The sequence below is a fragment of the Bos indicus genome, chromosome 18 (genome assembly GCF_029378745.1).
Source record: "Bos indicus isolate NIAB-ARS_2022 breed Sahiwal x Tharparkar chromosome 18, NIAB-ARS_B.indTharparkar_mat_pri_1.0, whole genome shotgun sequence".
Lineage (NCBI taxonomy): Eukaryota > Metazoa > Chordata > Mammalia > Artiodactyla > Bovidae > Bos > Bos indicus.
The window spans coordinates 17353883-17375650 of NC_091777.1; the positions used below are offsets into that span (position 1 = coordinate 17353883).

Below are 21768 nucleotides of genomic sequence, written 5' to 3' on the forward strand. Positions count from 1 at the left end.
AAGGGCAAGCAGTTGAGTAGTACCAGGCATTGCTCTTAGCTGAATATAATGGTTGAAAAGAAGACAGGCAAGGTTGCTGCCTGGGGGAGATGAGGACAAGCAAGTAAGAGTAACTGAACAGAGCGACGCACTGTGCCATCCTCAGGGGCTCTTGAGAGACTGATTCTTCTGTTGTGTTCCACAGGTACACAGGGTGAATTTTTGTGCCTCAATACATGAATAAAGGTGACTGAACTACTAGAAATCCACTGAGCTTCTGTTTGATGTTTGCTGATAATGAATTCTCATCCTGTACATCTCTGAGTGTTCTTGAGTAAACTTTTCTCCCTTAGGTTGCAAAGAACACCTCTTAGAAGATGGAAAATCCGATCCTGTCAGTGACACTACCGACTTGGCCCTCCCACCTGAAATGCCAATTTTGATTGACTTCCATGCTCTGAAAGACATCCTTGGGCCCCCTATGTATGAAATGGAGGTGAGCATTCTTGTTTCTTCGTTGATACCCACCTGTTAACTCTGTTGGTTGCCTGATAGATTGGGGAAGAAATAGGTTTGGCTATTTGGTGAGGCTGAATTTCGTCTTCAGATTGGAAAATTGTTTTCTCTCTAGTATTAAATGTTGGCACTTAATGTGATAATAGGGCTGCCCAGGTGGCACCAGTGGTAAAGAACTTGCCTACCAGTGCAGGAAACCTAAGAGATGAGGGTTTGATCCCTGGGTTGGGAAGATCTCCTGGAGGAGGGCATGGCGACCCACTACAGTATTCTTGCCTGGAGAATCCCATGGACAGAGGATTCTGGCAGGCTACAGTCCTTGGGGTTGCAGAGTCAGACGTGACTGAAGCAACTTAACACAACACAACGTGATAATACATATGGCTTTTGCAGAGCCTCAGAGACCCTGCCTGGTGCTCTTTTAGAAACCCAGTCTGATCTTATTCTTTTCATTCAGTTCCATTTTAAGAACAGTGTCTCTGACCCCTCCTTAGAAATTCTATATTCCTATTTATGTGCTTTAATTAAGGATTCTTCCTCTGTGCTATCAAAGGCTTGGCAGAAGGCAGTAGGGAAACAGCCTAGTACATAATACCTAAGGACATGAGCCTGGCTTTAACTTCAGGCTGCTCTAGTGCAGACCAGATGACATCTTTCAGGATCTGTTCTTCCATCGTTATTACTAGTTCCTTTCAGGTTAAATCCACGTGCAAGTCCAGCTCTGTGTTGTTCTTGCTCCCCTAACCATGCCTCATAGTGGGATGCCAAGCCATAAAGGCCTGGGAGCAGGACTGAGTCAAGGCAACTGGGTGGAAATAGGTATTTGAAGCTGTGATTACTGAGGTATGGTGATGTATTTCATAGGATGCTTATATAAACATTGATGAAGCAGTTACTAGAAAAATATGTATGTACTACTGAACTTACTAGCACCTTTCTTCAGAAGCTTTCCCATCACCTTTTCTGTATAAAGGGGAAAAAAATTTCAGACAATATATCTGGTAAGTTAAGCAGAAGACAGTCTCCCATCCAGCATTTGAAACCACTCCCAGTAAATATGAATTTCCTCAAATCTTAAAACTGAGGGGAAATAGTTCCCAAAGCCGTCTTGTTTATCTGTTTAAACTCTGAGGTGATCATTTAGCTAATGAGCCTCTACAAAGCGATCAGCTACAAGAACAGAGCACATTTGACAGTAAATGCGGTCCTGAACAGTAGAATCAGAAACATTATTTTGGTTATTTGAATCCTTAAGATACTGTGGATTTAAATTTTGAAGTGTTGAAAGAAGTGGAGCAAAGCTTATCTTAGTTGAGAAAGCTGTTTCCTGTTCCGAGTAAACCCAGTGATTTTGTGAGTGAGGATGGAGACAGGTTCTGCTCCTGCATGTCCAGTGGGCTTCTTGCTCTTGGCTTTCAGAACAGTCTGTGTCAGTTGTTCTTTGGGAATTTACACCAGAGCAGTTAATAAAAACAAAGGATGGCTCCTTGTTTCTGTTGCATAGACCCTTCTCTCCCAGCCACATCTGCTCCTGTTAGGTTTGGAAACATTGCTGACATTCTTGGAGCTTTAATGGAGAAAGAGCCGAAGGACAGAAAAGAGAAATTTTATAAACACTGCTTAACAGCTCTGTTTGATATCATTACAAAAATGATTTTATTCTTTTTGTAGCATCTGAGCTATTACATATGAACACTTATACCAACACGAATCCTGTAGCCATTTTCCCATCTATAAATAGCATCTTAGAATAGAAGGTCCGGTGTCTGGGAGTTTGGAACATTTTGTTCATCTTTTCCATAGCTGAGAAAATTTATGCTGGTGCAGGGGGTTTCTTTCTCTACCTCTAGTGGTCTGATGACCATCACCCTCTGCCCCAACTTTTGCATCTATGAAATAAAGATTTATGGAACATTTCTTTATTATCCACAAGGGCTTTCTTTGTGCTCGGGGTCATCCATTTTACACACAGGAAAAACCTGTGTGTGATAAATGAATCATGCAAAGTCACAGAAGGTGCAGTTAGTGAAGCCAGTCTGCCAACTCAAATCCAGCATTCTTTCCCCTCGCCTAGAACACCCTGCAGCCAAGTTGACTCCTGCCCTTTCCTCTCTGCTGCAAAAGAATTGGCTTGAAGTACAGCAATGTAACATAAAGGCATACCTGCTCTACCTCAGAGTTTCACTTCTATTCTTACCAACTGTGGTGCTCTGTTTTGGACTGGGAGGTATAAATTACAGAGTTGTTAGAAAATGGAGGAGTTTTAAAGTCCTGGGAAAAGGATACGGCATTAAGAGCAGGGAGCCTGGGAAGAGGCCCTGAACAGTTAGGGTCACGTAGGAGAAGAGGAGCCTTCACAGCAGAGAGAAACAGAAGGAGCAGGCCATCAGGTAAGAGCAGGACGAGGATACGGTGCCGCCATGAAAACTGAAGAGGAAACTGTCTCAGGAAGCAGGAGCGTGCGGGTGTGTCTGCTGTCTGTGTCCTGGATCTGACAGCGTGGAGGGTGTGGGCAACCTTGACAGAGCAGGTTCACAGGGAGGGATGAGTGTGTGAAGAGGGTCTGGACCATGCGGAGCAGAAGGAGGTTGCCGGGAACTCCTTCTGCAGTTCGACTCTGATGGACCGCACACAAGTGAGGTGGCTGGAAGGGACAATGGAGGTCAGAGGGAGGGGGTTACACATGGCAGCCTGTTTGCTAATCAGAAGAATCCCATAGAGTTGGACTGAGTTTGCTGGAGAGAGAGGTGGTACCCCGGGAGCAGAGTCTCTGGCAAAGTGCTATGGGAGGCGGTATCTGTGATGAGGATCCCTTGTGCGGCGGATGATGGAGAAAGGGCCAAGGAAGAGATGATAACACTGGAACAGAGGCATCTCGGTGCCCAAAGAGAGTGGTGAAGCTGGGACAGAGCTGGTGTATAACATGAGGATAGAGTTGGTGGTCTTGAATACAAGTGAGCTGGAAGGATAAGAAAGTGAGTGGTCAGGGAAGGGAGTGGTGGAATTCAGATTTCAGAGGCTGTATGGCTGCTCTTGGCAGTCAGAACCAGGAAAAGGGTGGCTGGGTTAGGTTGAGGAGTATGTTTAGGGGTCAAGGGGGTGTTTAGAGACAAAGAAACCAGGTTGCATGAGTCTCAGGTACTTGCTGAAGATGGCTAGGATGATGGCGGGACTCAGGGTGGCCAGGAGGGAGAAGAGTGGTTTTGAACATAGAAGGAAGTGGGCAAAGTATGAAGATGGGAAATCCAGCCACCATAAACGGGTCTTGGCAGGAGGAGGAAGAGGCCTGTCACTCACAGGATGAACCCTTCCCCCGGGACTGTACTGGCGCCATCTGATGCAAGGCAGTAATTGTGTGTCAGTTTTTAGAGCTTGGTGAGTTAACGGATATAAAGTACCCACCATGGTACCTGTGTGGATGCATTTGTGCTGTCATGTCCGACTCGGTGACTCCATGGACTGTAGCCCATCAGGCTCCTCTGTCCGTGGGATTTCCCAGGCAAGAATACTGGAATGGATTGCCATTTCCTTCTCCAGAGGATCTTCCCAAGCCAGGGATTGAACCCGAGTCTCCTGCATTGGCAGGCAGACTCTTTACCACTGTGCCGTCTGGGAAGCCCACCATAGTGCCTCATACATGCTAAAAAAATGAAAAATACTAGTTTGTGCAACCACCGTGTACCCTAAAAACACATAGACCCATGCCTAGTCACAAAAGTAAAAGTCCCTGTGACTTTTATTATAAGCCTCATTATTATTTGCTTTAATAACATCACCATCCCTTACTATACTTTCAGTTCAGTTCAGTTCAGTTGCTCAGTCGTGTCCGACTCTTTGTGACCCCATGGACTGCAGCACACCAGACCTCCCTGTCCATCAGCAGCTCCCGGAGTTTACTCAAACTCATGTCCATTGAGTTGGTGATGCCATCCAACCATCTCATCCTCTGTCGTCCCCTTCTCCTCCTGCCTTTAATCTTTCCCAGCATCAGGGTCCTTTCCAGTGACTCAGTTCTGCACATCAGGTGGCCAAAGTTTTGGAGTTTCAGCTTCAGCATCAGTCCTTCCAATGAATATTCAGGACTGATTGCCTTTAGGATCGCCTGGTTTGATCTCCCTGCAGTCCAAGGGACTCTCAAGAGTCTTCTCCAACAGGACAGTTCAAAAGCATCAATTCTTCGGCGCTCAGCTTTCTTTATAGTCACTCTCACGTCCATACATGACCACTGGAAAAACCATAGCTTTGACTAGACAGACCTTTGTTGGCAAAGTAATGTCTCTGCTTTTTAATATGCTGTCTAGGTTAGTCATAACTTTTCTTCCAAGGAGCAAGAGTCTTTTAATTTCATGGCTACTGTGCTTTACTTTTATTGAAGATGAGTCTGCAAAAATATGTTAGTACCAAAAAACGTCACTGACCTAGCAAACTAACAGGGAGGAGGAATGACAGGAAGGCACATTTCTGCTCATGTTACATTCCTTTAGAATTCTCTCGGCGGGTTGAAAAAGGAGTTCCTGAACAAATGAGAAACTTCGTCTAGATTTCAAATTTAGGAACAGTATCATTAGTCACTTTTTCATATATAATAACAAGATCAGTTAAATCCACTTAAAAATAAAAGATCTCCCTGCGTTATGAGCTTTTAAAAATGGGAGAGAGTGAAGCAGGTGCAGGCACCCTAGGCTTCCTTCTCCCTGACTGCTTCTCAGATCACCACCTCAGAGCAGGCCTGGATCCAGATATGGAGGATTTAGGAGGGGCCCAGCTGTTGAATCTTACTGAGCTAGTCAGTTATGAGATTGTTATCAATAATGGTAAACTTGGTTATGATTACTTTTATTGATTATGTGAACCTCTTTGGGGTGAGATGAGAATCTTACTTTCATTATCATCATAGTGAAGCCAAGAGAAGCCTCCACATGATTAGATACACACATATACATATATGTATATATCTCCATATTGATATACATACAAATTAGATACATTATATAAATATTATACAATCCTGCAGTTCATACTCCCCTCCCCCCAAAAAAAACCAACATATGAAGAGTTCCTATATACCTCTGGGGATCGCTGTCTTAATCCCACAAATTGCAAATATGGTGACTCAGTCAGAAGAACACATAAATTTTAGGGTTTCCAGGATGCATTTGATTTTCAGTCTCAGAAAACCAGTCATCCAAGCCACGAGTCTGTTTGGTCCAGTCTGCTAATCCTGACAATCTGTCATCTGAGTGTTTGTGACTCCATTCATAATGAGTATGAAAGCGTCCGTGGTATATGAAAAGTCCTTATCCAGATGTCACTACCCTTAGAGAAAACAGTAATACAGAGAAGAGACTAGACATGGAGATTTTAAAAAGCATCCTGAATAGAAGGCAGGTGAATTCCAGGAGATTCCATCCACGTGCTTCCCTTGCAGACAGACACAATCAGCTGCTAGGAATAACCAGGGTATGTAAACATTGAGGAAATGCCCAGAGTCATGGTAGTAAACTCCTCCTCCACCCCTCTGATTCAGGCCTGCTGTGCCCCACACTCCCGTTAGACTGTACCGGTGCTGCACTCGCCTGGCCCACCACCAGTCAGTTGTGCCAAGGAAAGGCCTTCCTTACTGGAAGCATCTGAAAGCGGCTGGCTCTCAGCAGCACTGGTGTCGGGCCAGACGGGGCTGTGTCACACTGCTTCCAGAGACTGACCCCAGGGCCCCTGCAAGCGAAACGCTGCCGAAACACATTTACAACTAGAAACATCAGATATTCCTCCAAAGACTTTACAGAAGTTGGCAGATGGAGAGCTGCTGTGGTGACAGCCCTGGCAGGAGCATAAAGTATGCTGTATGAGCTATAAAAGAAACTGTCGTGTGGTGTGACCATCACCACGGGGCAAACCTGTACACATACCACAGACGTCTGACAGCACAGGCTTTGCGTTTAGTGAGGCGCCGTGCTTGTCTTTGGAGAGAAGGCCCACGATATTATCCTGTCTTGAGTCCTTGGCACATGCTGGCCTCTCTGCTGTGAAAAGGCATCCTGGCCTTTTTCTTCCCAGCAGACACCTGTCCCAGCACCCCAGACATGGGCCCTCGCCTCTGCAGGGCTCTCTGTAGACAAGCCCTGGCTAGATCCTCTTGTCGCACTCCCCGTGCTGGGGGATTAGTGACCCCTTATTCTTTGTGGTTAGGCAGGTAGTCTGTCACGGCCCTGAGGTTTTGGTTTGCTATCCCTATGATCTGTGATGGAGCCTGGAGCCAGATGCTAGTACAGCCCTGATGGATGAAGGAAAAATTTCATCCCTCCAATAGCCACAATAGTAACTAACCAGGTGTTAAAACTGCACATGTTGGTCTAGACTTGGAAGGGTCACAAAGAGTTGCGTGTATTTACTATTTCAGTCAAGTATCAATAAATATCACTATTGAGTTAATCAAGAGGAAAGAACAGTGAAGCCTGGTGGGCTGCCGTCTATGGGGTCGCAGAGTTGGACCCGACTGAAGCGATTTAGCAGCAGCAGCAGCAGCAGCAGCAGATGCTCAAATGCTCCTTAAACACTGCTATCACTGAAGTGTTAGGAATGCAACTATACTTTATAAGACATATCATATCATTAACTTTATTAAATATTTTAAACATTTCCTCAGTTTGCATATTTACATGATTGATAGAATTGTTACAGAAGAAACTGACCGTTTCTTTGAACAAGCTTTAGTTAACAGATTAAGGAAACTGAAGCACCAGTTTGAAGGGAAAGTGAATGACAAGTGAACTTGAGACACTCATGTTCCAGTTTGACATTTAAAGGGATAAATGTCCTAAGCATCAAGCTGAGGCCTGTCTTACCTAATATAATTGATGATTCTACAAACCATTAATGGCGTTAGAAACTGGTAGCAAAGCACCAATAGATACAGTTTTGAAATTATTGTCTTGAATCTCATTAGGGAATAATATAAAATACAAATTGTTCTATACACAGTTTAAGATGGCTGGGAAACTGCATTCAGGAGCAAGAAAGAGCATATCTCTCATCTTTTAAATTCATATTTACTTCTACTCACTATTTCTGAGGGAAAAATACAGAGAAAATGGATGCTTGGTAGTTAAGAGAATTGTTTATTTCAGAACAAATGACTTTGAAGAGTATGACTCCAAGTTCTTGAGTTACAGGTTCTTTTTCTTTTTTTCCCCCATATATAATACTATATATATATGGTTTGGGCTTCATGGGGTCTTAATTGCTATACTCTTCATTGTGGTGGGTGGGCTTCTGTCTAGTTTAGGCGCGAGGGCCCAGTGGCGCCTCAGCATGTGGGGTCTTAGTTCCCCAACCAGGGATCGAACCTGTGTCCCCTGCACTGGAGGGCTGATTCCTAACCACTGGACCACCAGGGAAGCCCCTGGATTCCTGACTGTCTTAGATGAGTGTTACTAGCCTGGTGGCGAGATTCTCGGTTTGATAGCAACTCCTGCCTCAATTCCCCACCCCTGTATGTGGTTGAGTTACACAGATTTGTCACTAGTCCCGTTCTCAGGTTACTATTAGAACACTTGTCATCAAGCTAGAATACATGATTCTGAGCCTGCATGGTTTTGGTTTGGCCACATGTACTTATCTACCCTCCTGCCTTTCAGTGAACTACATACCAGTTACTTCTACCCAGAGCAGCACGACTCTCCAGTAAATGGAGCATGTTGGAAACTGGCTTGGCTTCTTGAAGCAATGTGATAATCAGCATGAATCTTACTCTTGATTCTTTGGGCACATTATTTTAACAAAATGAGTTTTGAGGATTCAGCTATTTTTAAAAGGGGGGAATTGTTCTTTTTATAGCTAACAGCTGTGCAGTATGGCTTTTTCTGTTAAATTAGCACAGGATTAAGTATATTGAGGATAATAGGGCTGGTTCGGGTCACTCAGCCCTAGAAAAGAGCCATGAAGTGAAAACAGGAACCCCTGGCAAGTTCCCACCCACTAGGTGTCGTTCAGGTGTAGAGAATTGCTCTTATATTAGCAAGAACAAGCCTTGTGAACACTTGTATAAATCGTTGTTTCTGTTTTCCTTAAATAGTACTGATCTTCTGCACATTGTCCTTTCGCATCTTTCTCCCTGAATAGATACAGAACAGGACAGATGCAAAGGTGGAATCCATGGTGCACAGCGTCAACTCAGCCATTACTGCAGCCTGGCCTTGCCAGTGTCTGACTTATCATCAGATATAAAATTTAAATTTAAATATAAAACCAACTTTGAAAGTAGGCTTTTATGTTCACTATTAAAAATAAATGCCCAATAGCTTCAAATGATTTCACACATCCATTTAAAATCAGGATTTTCAGCATCTAAGCCCCTTGGCAAAGGATGGAGCATCCCCCAACCAGCCCTTTAACCGGAAACTCATCCTATAGACTCTGCTGCACCTTAAAGAGAAGGTTACCTCTCAGTGGAAAAATCTCATGCTTGCATTAGTGCTGGGTGGATATATTGTGCCCAGTTCCTCTAACATGCATAGCTTCTATAGGAAAAGAAATTTGAAGGCTCAGCGTGTGCAGTAAAAGTTAACATGATTGTTTTTCAACTGTTACTTTTTATGTTTTCATAACTTGGATGTGCTAACCGATCTGGCTCGTAATCTCTGTTGAGTGACACGATGATGGCAGTGAGAGCTTATTCTCAACACTAGCGAGGGACTAAGCGGATTTGTTGATCTAATATAGATTGCTGTGTCTTGGATTTGTTCAGATTTATATGGACAGCTTCTGGGGATAAAAAAAAAAAAAGGACAGTGAGGCAGCATGGTGGGTCTCCAAGCACACAGAGAAGACCCAGCACTTTACAGTATCTCTGCAGCAATAAGGAAAAAGTAAAGATGAGTGGCGGAGAAGTACAGTCCAGGGGTTTTAATAAATACCTTCACGCTTGGCCTCTGGAGCTAACAGTTCTCAACAGCATGTTTAAAAAGAGGGTAGCAATTTCATGATTGCCTGAAATAAAGTTTGGCACCAAGTGCTTTTAAATATGCAGCCTAATAAAAATACTGAGGTAAATAAAATGATTGTGTTTGTTCCTTGAAAATTAGGGCATGTGGTGCTTAAGCATCGAAGTCATTCCTACATACTTTAAGGTAAAACTGTTTCTGATAAATGCCAAACCTCCTGATTTGGCAGAAAGCCTGTGTGACTCCAAATTGAGGGCAGTAATAAGTTCTTTGAGGTGCAGCGTACGCTCAGGTCCTCTGAGGGGGAGCCTGCCTTTGTGATTAGGTCAGCCTGAAAAGCATTTGGCTCTTGTTGACCTTACTGTTCATTTTCCTTCCTTCTCCCGAGGTGTCTGAGCGTTTGAGTCAACCAGGAGTGGCGATCGGTTTGGCTTGGACTCCCTTAGGTGGGGAAATCATGTTCGTGGAGGCAAGTCGGATGGATGGCGAAGGCCAATTAACTCTGACCGGCCAACTGGGGAATGTCATGAAGGAGTCTGCCCACCTCGCTATCAGCTGGCTCCGCAGCAATGCCAAGAAATACCATCTGACCAATGGTGAGTGGCCCGCCCCAGGGTGGGGGCAGGGGTGGGGGGTGTGCTCAAAGCTGTGGGTAAAGAAGAGCCTTGGGATCATGACCCAGGAGGTATCCCCCAGTTCTGAAACAGAGATAAAGGAGAGCTTTAAGTGACCACTTACACCTTAAAGCACAGACCTTTGCTTTTGAACTGCAGTGGAAGTTCTAGTTCCCAGCTGAGGACTGTTTGACTGGAACCTGAGCTGGAAACTGATTCCAAGAGTTTGTTTTGATTTTCCTTCTACTTGGAATAGAATGAAGCTGTTCTTCCACACCCCCACTTATACTGCCCACTAATATTTTGAAGGATGTATTTACCCCAAACATTCATTTTTATCTCTTTGATTTTCTTTTTTCAGAGAAAGAGAAAACCGGTTTAATTTTTCTACATCAAAATCTTTTTTCCCTTTCTTAAAGCTTCTGGAAGTTTTGATCTTCTTGAGAACACAGACATCCATCTGCACTTCCCAGCTGGAGCTGTCACAAAAGATGGACCATCTGCTGGAGTCACCATAGCAACCTGTCTCGCCTCACTTTTCAGTGGGCGGCTGGTGCGTTCAGATGTAGCCATGACTGGTGAAATCACACTGCGAGGTCTTGTTCTTCCAGTAAGTATGAAAAAGCCTGTTTATATGGTTTTTAAATTTTTTAACTTAAAATTTTTATTAATAGTATTTTAAAATCTAAATTAAGTGGTTTGCCATCTTCCTATGAATGGCTTAGTTTTAAATACATATTTTTTATATCTGCAGTTCAGATTTTAACATTTTGATCAAATAAAGGAAAAACTGACGATTTTCCCCATGTTTTCCCTTCCACTAAAAAAGAAAACTTGCTGACAGGAAAAAATACCAGTCTGGTTACCAGAAATATTAGCTGTTTAGATGAAGATTTGAGGCTTTGTTCTAGTTAATGAATTGTTAAATACATAGTGTATGTGTGAAGTAGGATGGTGCCTGTGTGTTTTATTTTGGCTGCGCGCGTCTCCACTGCAGCGCCTGGGCTGCCCTTGTTGTGGAGTGTGGGGAGTGCGTGGGCTTCACAGTTGTGGCAGCAAGCTTAGTCACCTCACGTGGCGTGTGGGATCTCAGGTCCCTGACCAGGGATCAAACCTGTGTCCCCTGCGTTGGAAGGCTGATTCTTAACCACTAGACCACCAGGGCAGTCCTGAACGGTAGCTGTTCTTAAACTTTAAGCCCAGTTCTCACCTTTTGAAATTCCTGTGAGCCCTCCTATCCTCCTATAGATAACTTAGATTACTGTAATTGATAGATTGATAGAAAACTTTATAGAAAAGAAGTAGTACAAGATGGAAGTTTGTAGTAGAGACTAACCATTCTTAATTGCTAAATGTTGAAAAAGTTCTGTACATACCAGGCTTTGGGGCTCCAGCCTATATGGTAACTACTTATAAAAACACTGAAAAACGCATAAACCTTGAGAGATCATTTAGAGGTTTAAGTCATTAGGTAGCAGTACCAGTCTACATTAAAGTTTTGGCAGGTTTGATAGCAAACTGAGAAAAAAAGAAATGTTCTTTATTCTGAGAACACCTCTGCTTTAATGAAGTAATGGTGGAAGTAGGTCATAGAATCACCAATTAAGATCACTAAAAATGCTCTCAGTTCTCTGGGTTTTTAAACTTAATTCAACCAGGAAGTCATATCCTAAACTGTATTTATGTTCTATACTCAAAAGGAATGTTGATCTCTTTTCTTCACATTGCCCCAGAACTATTGCATTTCTAGTGACTTGGTGGTTAACACTAGCTGTACTACTAAAAGGAAATGAGCAAGTGCTTTACTAACCATAAACTCTTTCGTTTCCTAGTTCAAAACGGTAAGCTAAGTGAAGGAATTAATTTTAATGGTCAAAAATGAGTGGGGAGCCATCAATCAGTGGGGAACTTCTTCTAGAAGTTGAGCCAACTTCTAGAAGATAGAAGTATCCCAACTGATGTAACAGGATTGGAGGTAGAGACATTCTTCCCAGCAGGAACCTGGTGAAAAGCACTGGCTCAGAGCCAGAAGGTTCAGACCAGAACAGGAAAGGGATGGGAAACAAAAACCAGGGCATTCATTGAGATCTCCACAGAACAAGCAGCTCTCTGCTAGGTCCCCTGACTCAGAGCACATCGCACCAGGTAAAGGCTTTCCCACCCCGGGGGAGGACAGCCACAGCAGCTCTGAGGAAGTCTTCAGTTTTAAATTATTACATGAGACATGGAGAAAAGCAGCAGCACTTAAGAAAAAGACCTGCCAAGCCTAGAGAAAACATAATTCAAGAACAGAGGCTAAGACAAAGCTCTTGAATTTAAAAGGATGGTTTTAGGAATTGCTCAAAGAAGCATTCAGAAAAAAATAGAAAAAAACAATCTGACAGACCCAGCATCTAACTAGACTGAGAAAATGGAGTAGAACAAATGGTCAAGGAAGTAACAGGGCATTTCCTAGAATTGAAGGCTGTGTTCACTTTGAAAGGACCAACTCAGAAAAAGGGTTGCATCTTCATGACTTTCCAGTCACCAAGGACAAAGCTTACTCACTGATGACACTAGATATACAGCACCTTTAAGACCCTGAGAGAAAATGATTTTAATCAAGTCTTGTATACACAGCCTTACTGTCAGTTATGTGTGAACGCAGAATAGACATTGCCATACGTTCAGGGACTCAGTTCATCTCACACTCTCTCTGACGAAGGAACCTTGAAAGTGTAGTTCAGCAGCATAAAGAAAAAGCCTGGAAGGAGAGTGACAGGTAGGATGGCAGAAGTGCAGCAGGTGGGGATGGCGTCCAAGGGCTGTCTCCAGGGGTTACCTGTATGTGGTGCCTATTGCTGCAGACACACCACCCCAAAACAACAGTTACTCTTAGTTTCTGGGGGGCAGAATTCAGGAGAGGCTTAGTAGGGCTCTTCTGGCCCAGGGACTCTCACTGTGTGGTCTATACCAGCCCGGTGTGTCATCCGAAAGTTGACTGGGGCGGGGGGATCTGCTTCTGTCGTGGTTCACTCATGACTGCAGATTGGCCCTGGTCGGCAGGAGGCCCCGGGTCCTCACTTTAGAGCCTCTGCCTAGACAGCTGGGGTGACCTCAGACACCTGAGCTACCTATAAACAAGGTTCTGATGTGAGTACAGAAAGGAATAGAAATAGAAAAGGGAATCATGGACAGAAGAGGGGCTCATACCTGTCAAAAATTAAGAATTTTCAAAAAAAAAAGTTTAGAATTTTCCATTAATAGGATTTAGTATGGTGCTAATTGAAATGTAGACAATATACTATTAACCTTTTTAGTGGCTTTCTCAGCTCAAGCTCTAAGGAAATGGAAGGTGATTTGGATGTTTTAAAATAGCAATGAAAGAAAGATGGGTCGGGGTTTATCTCAAGGCCTGAGGATGATCATAAATGAGCGTTACTAACGTTCTTCTCTCTTTACAGGTGGGTGGAATTAAAGACAAGGCGCTGGCAGCGCACAGAGCGGGATTGAAGCACGTCATTATCCCTCAGAGGAATGAGAAAGACCTTGAAGAAATCCCAGCCAACGTCCGGCAGGATTTAAGTTTCATCACAGCAAGCTGCCTGGATGAAGTTCTTAATGCAGCTTTTGACGGTGGCTTTACTGTCAAGGCCAGACCTGGTCTCCTAAATAGCAAATTGTAGCCCAGATCGCAACAGAATTTTAAGTTACAAAGTGCCAAAAGGTACTGACATGATTTTATTCACACCAATGGGGTAAAGCAGAATGTCCCTGATTTGTGAATGTAATCACAGCAGGAACAAGCCTCACTCAAGTGGTGGCTGGTGTTTATTACAGAAATGTTAATTTAATAAATTGATTAAATTGGACTTGAACTCTTGTCTTGCATGGGCTCATTACTGTCCCTGGCAAGTTACGGAACAGTGGTTTTCTTGCGGTTCCAAACAGAAGCCTCTGTATTACCTGAGAACTTGTTAGAAATGTGAACTCTCAAAACCCATCAGCAGACCTTCTGAATCAAACTCGGGGGATAGGAGCCAATCTGTACTAAGCCAGCAGGTGATTCTGGCGTGTAGTCAAGGTCAGGAACCACTGGGATAGACCATTACCTTAGCAGATGCACCTATGGACTTGAGTGAACCCTCAAGCAATCAGAAGGGGAACTGAGCAAAGGTGAGACTGTAGCCAGCTGTTGGTCTTTGTGGAGCGTATTCAAGTGAAGCAAGCTCTGACGAGGTCTGCACATCCCAATATAGGCCCCTCCCTTGCTGAGGGGAGTAACAGAGTGGCCTGTGTTGGCTCACATGACAAACACACCACCCCTAAATGTCTGTGATCTTAGGAAAAAGATCCAGAAGGAGGCAGCCGTCCATCCGGGGATGGTCGCTATGCTTGGTGTCCTGACTCCTGCCACCTCCCCTTCTGTTCCTTGTTTGCCCGTGCCAGTGCCCAGTCCTGGCAGACTTGTCTTCTCCGGTGACTCAGTCCAGGATATGGGTCTTTTGAGATACCGGTCTTGGACTGAGTCATGGGAGAAGACAAGTCACTGGAGGAAGCCTACCAGCAGTGGGCACTGGCGCGGGCAAACAAGGAAAACAAGGGGAGGTGGCAGGAGTCACGAAAAGACAGGCAGGAGATACTGGAAAAGGCCCTGATGCTGGGAAAGGCTGAAGGCGGGAGGAGAAGGGGACCACAGAGGATGAGACGGTTGGATGGCATCACTGACTGGATGGACAGGAGTTAGAGCAAGGTCCTGGATTTGGTGATGGGCAGGGAAGCCTGGCATGCTGCAGTCCACGGGGTCTCAAAGAGTTGGACGAGACTGAGCGACTGAACTGAACTGAGGATATGGGTAACTTCTATGTACTAGTATTTGAACTTTCTGTATCTTAGTTTTCCTTACCTTTAAAATGCAAATAATTGTACTCATCAGTCTTACTGTAAAGATAGTTACAATGCAACATAAGATAATGTTGAGCAATTTCTAACCATCATTCTAGCCAGTAATGGATTTTAGAATCTTATTATTACAAAATATAACAACAGACTTGTAAAGATACTTTGAAATAACTTGGATGAGAATGTGTTAGTTGCTCAGTCGTGTCCAACTCTTTGCAACTCCATGGACTGTAGCCCACCAGGTTCCTCTGTCCATGGGATTCTCCAGGCAAGAATACTGGAGTGAGTTGCCATTCCCTTCTCCAGGGGATCGTCCTGACTCAGGAATCGAACTCCTTTCTCCTGCATTGCAGGCAGATTCTTTACCATCTGAGCCACTAGGGAAGCCCTAGATAAGAATAAGGTGTACAAATTACCCAAATACTGTGCTCAGACCTGGTAATAAAAATCTGAAGGTGTTCTGAGAAGACAAGTCCAGATCTGGGACTATGGCCAGGGGTAGCAGATACCAGGAATTCTGAAAACATTTCATTGACTATCTTGTCACTACTATGAATGTATTATTTCTGCTCAATCATCTTACAAGGCAGGAAAAGAAACTATGTTAATTTGTTTTCGGCAACCAGAGGGAGTTAACCCATACCCACGTTGCTCTGCCTGGTCCACCCAGCAGTGCCACACTTCACAGAGTGGGAGTTCTCTGTATTCTTCCTCACAGGTTCTGAGCATGCACCTTTGTGCTGGTCCTTTAACAGCAGCAGGGCCTCTGACATGCCCTCTGACTTTGAGCATGCCTTTCCTTACTCAAGGAGCTGACCAAGAAAATCTGTACGTGTATGAAACGAACAGTATGGCCTTCCATTTCTCTTGCATCATTTTTGGTTTGTTGTGTTAAATCTAAGCTTTTACTGTTTAAAAATTAATGGCAAAATTATTTACCATTTTAACTTAAAAGTGTATATGGGGTTATTAATTACACTACTGTACAATCATCACCACTGTTATCCAAAACTTTTTCATCATCTTAAACTGAAACTCTGTGTCCATTAAAAAAGTAACTTCACATCCCTTCATTCCTCAGGCCCTGGTAACCACTATTTTGTCTCTGAATTTGCCTATTCTAAGTATGGCATCTGGTCCTATCACTTCATGGCAAATAGATGGGGAAACAGTGGAAACAGTGTCAGACTTTATTTTTGGGGGCTCCAAAATCACTGCAGATGGTGACTGCAGCCATGAAACTAAAAGATGCTTACTCCTTGGAAGAAAAGTTATGACCAACCTAGATAGCATATGGAAAAGCAGAGACATTACTTTGCCAACAAAGGTCCGTCTAGTCAAGGCCATGGTTTTTCCAGTGGTCATGTATGGATGTGAGAGTTAGACTGTGAAGAAAACTGAGCGCTGAAGAATTGATGCTTTTGAAGTGTGGTGTTGGAGAAGACTCTTGAGAGTCCCTTGGGCTGCAAGGAGATCCAACCAGTCCATCCTAAAAGAGATCAGTCCTGGGTGTTCTTTGGCAGGAATGATGCTAAAGCTGAAACTCCAGTACTTTGGCCACCTCATGCGAAGAGTTGACTCATTGGAAAAGATTCTGATGCTGGGAGGAATTGGGGGCAGGAGGAGAAGGGGACGACAGAGGATAAGATGGCTGGATAGCATCACAGACTCGATGGACCTGAGTTTGAGTGAACTCCGGGAGTTGGTGATGGACAGGGAGGCCTGGTGTGCTGCGATTCATGGGGTTGCAAAGTCGGACACGACTGAGCGACTGAACTGAACTGAACTGAACTGAATGTAAGTGGAATCATATAATAAATATCTACTCTTTTGTGTCTGACATATTTCACTTAGCATGTTATGTGTTTATCCATGCTGTAGCATGTATCAGAATTTCATATCTTTAAGACTGAATAATATTCCATTGTTGGACATGCCACATTTTATCCATTCATCTTTTTTCTGTCTCTAGGCTGTTGTGCTATGAACGGGTGTACACAGCACTTCTCTGTTTTACGTTCTTTTGGAAAGATGTTTGAGGAACCCAACCCATGTTTCCCACCACAGCTGCATCATTTGACATCCCCACCAGCAACACACAAAGATTCTTATTTCTCTATATCTTGCCAGCACTTTTTTCATTATTTTGTCAGAATTATTTTTGGTTGCACTGGGTCTTCTTCGCTGTGCTCAGGCTTCGTCCAGTTGCAGTGTGCTGGCTTCTCACTGCGGTGGCTTCTCTTGTGAAGCACAGGCTCTAAGTGCACAGGCTTCAGTAGTTACGGCACAGGCTTAGCTGCTCCACAGCATGTGGAATCTTCTCGGACCAGGGATCGAACCCTGCACTGGCAGGCAGATTCTTACCTGTTGTACCACCAGGGAAGTCCTATTTTCATTATTGGTAATGACCATCCTGAGGGTATGAAGAAGCATCTCATGGTTTTCATTTACATTTCCCTAGTGACCAACATTTTTTTCTTTCTAGTGATATTTGTGCTTCCCATAGATCCCTTATGTCAGCTGGGTTTTTGAGAACTGCTAACTTAAATTCCAGTTCAGCAGGCCTATAGGCAAGGGCTTGTTAATCAATGTACTTATCCAGCGCTCTCATGCTTTTTATGCATAGGCTTTTAAAATTTTCGAGTATGAAAACTATATAAAACTTTTAAGTGCCTTGGAAACCAAGAAATTTTATACTGCTTGAGGCACACATGCTTTTTACTTTGTGCCTTCTTTGACTGCAAACCATGTCAGACATCTTTAGTGGTTTTAATCACCTATATGCAAATACAGTGGAAGATGCCATCACAGTAAGTGATCCTTTTTAACATCTATTTACACATCATTGGAAGACCCTGATGCTGGGAAAGATTGAAGGCAGAAGGAGAAGAAGGCGACAGGATCAGATGGTTAGATGGCATCACCGATTCAATGGACATGAACTTGGGCAAAAAAAAAAAAAAGATGGTGAGCCTGGTGAGCTTCAGTCCACAGTCATGAAGAGTTGGACATGAGCTGGCAACTGAACAACACACATCTTGGACCACAGTTAAGGTCTTCTGATTATGTGAGTGGTATTTAAAGGATATTAAACATATCTGAATTTCTCTAAATCAGATCAGATCAGATCAGTCGCTCAGTCATGTCCGACTCTGCGACCCCATGAATTGCAGCACACCAGGCCTCCCTGTCCATCACCAACTCCCAGAGTTCACTCAGACTCACGTCCACCGAGTCGGTGATGCCATCCAGCCATCTCATCCTCTGTCGTCCCCTTCTCCTGCCCCCAATCCCTCCCAGCATCAGAGTCTTTTTCAATGAGTCAACTCTTCGCACGAGGTGGCCAAAGTACTGGAGTTAACATATCTGAATTTCTCTAAATAAGGGGAGGTAAAAAAATTAAGGTTTCTTTCCTTTTCTTCCCTTGACATTAGTCAAGATTTGCTTTCTAAGCTGTAGCACATATTCGTAATGGAGTATTAGCCATTAAAAAGAATACATTTGAATCAGTTCTAATGAGGTGGATGAAACTGGAGCCTATTATACAGAGTGAAGTAAGCCAGAAAGAAAACCACCAATACAGTATAATAAAGCATATATATGGAATTTAGAAAGATGGTAACGATAACCCTGTATGCAAGACAGCAAAAGAGACACAGATGTATAGAACAGTCTTTTGGACTCTGTGGGAGAGGGTGAGGGTGGGATGATTTGGGAGAATGGCATTGACACATGTATAACATCATATATGAAACGAATTGCCAGTCCAGGTTTGATGCATGAGACAGGATGCTCGGGGCTGGTGCACTGGCGTGACCCAGACGGATGGTATGGGGAGGGAGGTGGGAGCGGGGTTCAGGATGGGGAACACATGTACACCCGTGGTGGATTCATGTCAATGTTTGGCAAAACCAATACAATATTGTAATTAGCCACAAATTATATATTAAAAAAAGATTTGCTTTCTAGTCAAAGTACAGATCATCTTCACAAGAATGGAGTTGTAAGTTCATTTCCATTTCCAGTGCCATCTGAGTTGTGGAGGCTGCTTGAAATGCAGAGGTTTTCTGCTTCCTGTCATCTCAACACAGTGACCTAGTGATGGCTACCATCAGGAGCTCCCTGGACTAGGTGACTGGCGCACATTTAAACCTTATCAAAGTCTACCATGTTGTGAGGTAACCGACTGCTGAGGGTAGAGTAGGCTATTTTTTTTCACTGACCACTGAAATGAGAAAAACCTTCCTATAATTAAGGGACTTGACACTAAGCCACAAAGAATGTTAATTTTGCCAATTCTCCTTCCAAATCTGTATCTGGGACTATTAGATGTAAAAAAAAAAAAAAAAAAAATCAAGAATTTTTATTTTTTAATTAAGTGTAACTTGTTCAAGCTCATGTTATTTTGGCAAAAATGAGTTGTATTTTAGTGCCCATCATGAAAATTTTATCCAGCCACTTAAAATGTCAAGACTACAAAGTTTTATAGTCATGATCCAATTTGATGATTTATGATCCAATCCTATGCTTTTTTGCTTTAATAACACTTAGTTGATACAGCAATGACAACTAGACTGTTACTAAAAAGTAAATTTTACAGCACCAAAACAAGGAGTATTAAATGGATCTGAAGGGACACAAACAGGCAAATGCATTGAAGGACTACTGAAATGTTATAAAACAGCTGTATCAAAAGTTTCTTTTTTAATCTAGGAAAACTTTATTTGATACGAAAATTCACTTATTTGGAACACACTAGGTATGGTTTGCACTATCAATGAGCTAAAGAATGTGTTTAACATTCTTGGACGTAATAAAAAATCATAATTTTTAAATTAAACTCAATTCTAACAGTACATTTCTAGGCAATAGGAACTAAAACCCTTTTTTAGGATAAACCCTAATCTTAACATGACAGTACAAACTTATCAAAAGGTGCCTTTATTATAAAACCAAGTATTCTTTCATAACCATTGTTTCTTCTTTTCAAAATTTAGAAAAGCCTAAGAAGTAATTTTCAAAGAAAATTCCTAAGTCTGTACCAGGTTAAGGAAAATGTCTGTTTTAGCAGACAGTGAGGCTATGATGGCACACATAAGGATGAGCACTTTACAGCACACTTAACCATCCTCATTTTCTTAGGAGGCTGACATCATTACACCTTTTATTACACCTAGAGATGGAACTAGGAGCAAAGTTACAGCAGTTGGTAGGGAGGAGGTCAGGACTGAAGCCCAGGCAGTTAGAACCTAGAGCCCACAGTTTACATTTTGGTGGGTGAATTTGGAGGAGGGTGCTGTTCTTAGATAAAACTGACTTTCTTTTGGTAAACAACTCAAAACTAGCTTAAAATTGTAAGCAGTGAGCCACCAAATTATCCTTTATGTTTAGAACATGCACACTGGCAGGTGGGGAGAGAGTGACCAAAGTTCCAGCAGTGCATTCAGCGTGTCCATTTTCGGCACATTCTGTTCCTTTCTTGTGTAACCTACGCCAATGACTACAGTACTAGTTGGTAAGTCACACATTCTCTCACCCTGTGTGTTCTGATCTTACTCTAGATCTAATGCACCGCTCACGGGCTGGCCCCCAGAATGTTTAAGTTTTGATTCAGTGTTTTTTCAGTTGGGTTACTTACCAATTCTTCTACTCAAGAATCTGAATGAAATAAAATTCCACCATTAGTAGAATCATTTGCAGATGTTCCTGGATATAAAGAGCTCCTGAGCTGCAGGGAAGGCGGACACAACTAAGATTTCTGGCGAGCCAAAACATTTATAGCCATTAGCTTAAGTTTAAAGTTTATAGTATTGTGGGCCTAGGCATACATATGATGAAAAGAAAAAAAATCAGAGCAGAAGAAAAAATTCCCCAATAATCATTAATATATTAAACTAGTCCATGATTCAACAGGGTAAATTCATATTTAAGAATATAAAATAAAGAATATCACCTCCCCTTAACTCTACTGGGCTTCCTTGGTGGCTCAGCTGGTAAAGAATCCACATGCAACACAGGAGACCTGGGTTCAATCCCTGGGTTGGGAAGATCCCCTGGAGAAAGGAAACGCCACTCACTCCAGTATTCTGGCCTAGAGAATTCCATGGACTATACACAGTCCATGGGGTCACAAAGAGTAGGACACAACTGAGTGACTTTCACTTCACTTCAATCTATATAGTACCCTGAAAGAAAACATCAAATTCCAGAAGTAGGGGCATCAATAAAAGTAGGATATTCATTACAACATAGATGATTTAAGAACAAGAGTTAGACCTCATAAATCAAATCTCAAGTGAACCAAGAACTAGAGCTCTAGAGCTCATTATCCCTACAGGCCAAGAATATAAAGACTACTAAGAAGAAATACAGTTAACAAATATCAGAATGTCAACCTTATTACCAGCAGACACGCAATTTATCTTAGGCATAAATTGGCAAAACATGAGGTTATAAAAAGTCCATTCTGAAGATCAGCCCTGGGATTTCTTTGGAAGGAATGATGCTAAAGCTGAAACTCCAGTACTTTGGCCACCTCATGCGAAGAGTTGACTCATTGGAAAAGGCTCTGATGCTGGGAGGGATTGGGGGCAGGAGGAGAAGGGGACAACAGAGGATGAGATGGCTGGATGGCATCACTGACTCGATGGACGTGAGTCTGAGTGAACTCCAGAAGCTGGTGATGGACAGGGAGGCCTGGCGTGCTGCCATTCATGGGGTCGCAAAGAGTCGGACACGACTGAGCAACTGAACTGAACTGAACTGAGGTTATAATGAAACACAAAACCCTTCATTTTACTACCATAAGTTTCCACTGAAACTTCTCCCGAAAGCAA

General features: G+C 43.1%; 1 protein-coding gene across 1 annotated transcript in view; it reads left to right on the forward strand.

The window, feature by feature from the left end:
- Window positions 1–13908, forward strand: part of LONP2 (lon peptidase 2, peroxisomal) — an 84650-nt gene extending 70742 nt beyond the window's left edge. Inside the window, exons 12-15 of the mRNA XM_019979324.2 lie at window positions 333–475; window positions 9826–10033; window positions 10471–10661; window positions 13495–13908. Of these exons, the coding sequence (XP_019834883.2) occupies window positions 333–475; window positions 9826–10033; window positions 10471–10661; window positions 13495–13716 (764 nt within the window). The 3' untranslated portion in view covers window positions 13717–13908. The remainder of the gene's footprint in view (window positions 1–332; window positions 476–9825; window positions 10034–10470; window positions 10662–13494) is intronic.
- Window positions 13909–21768: the final 7860 nt, after the last annotated feature.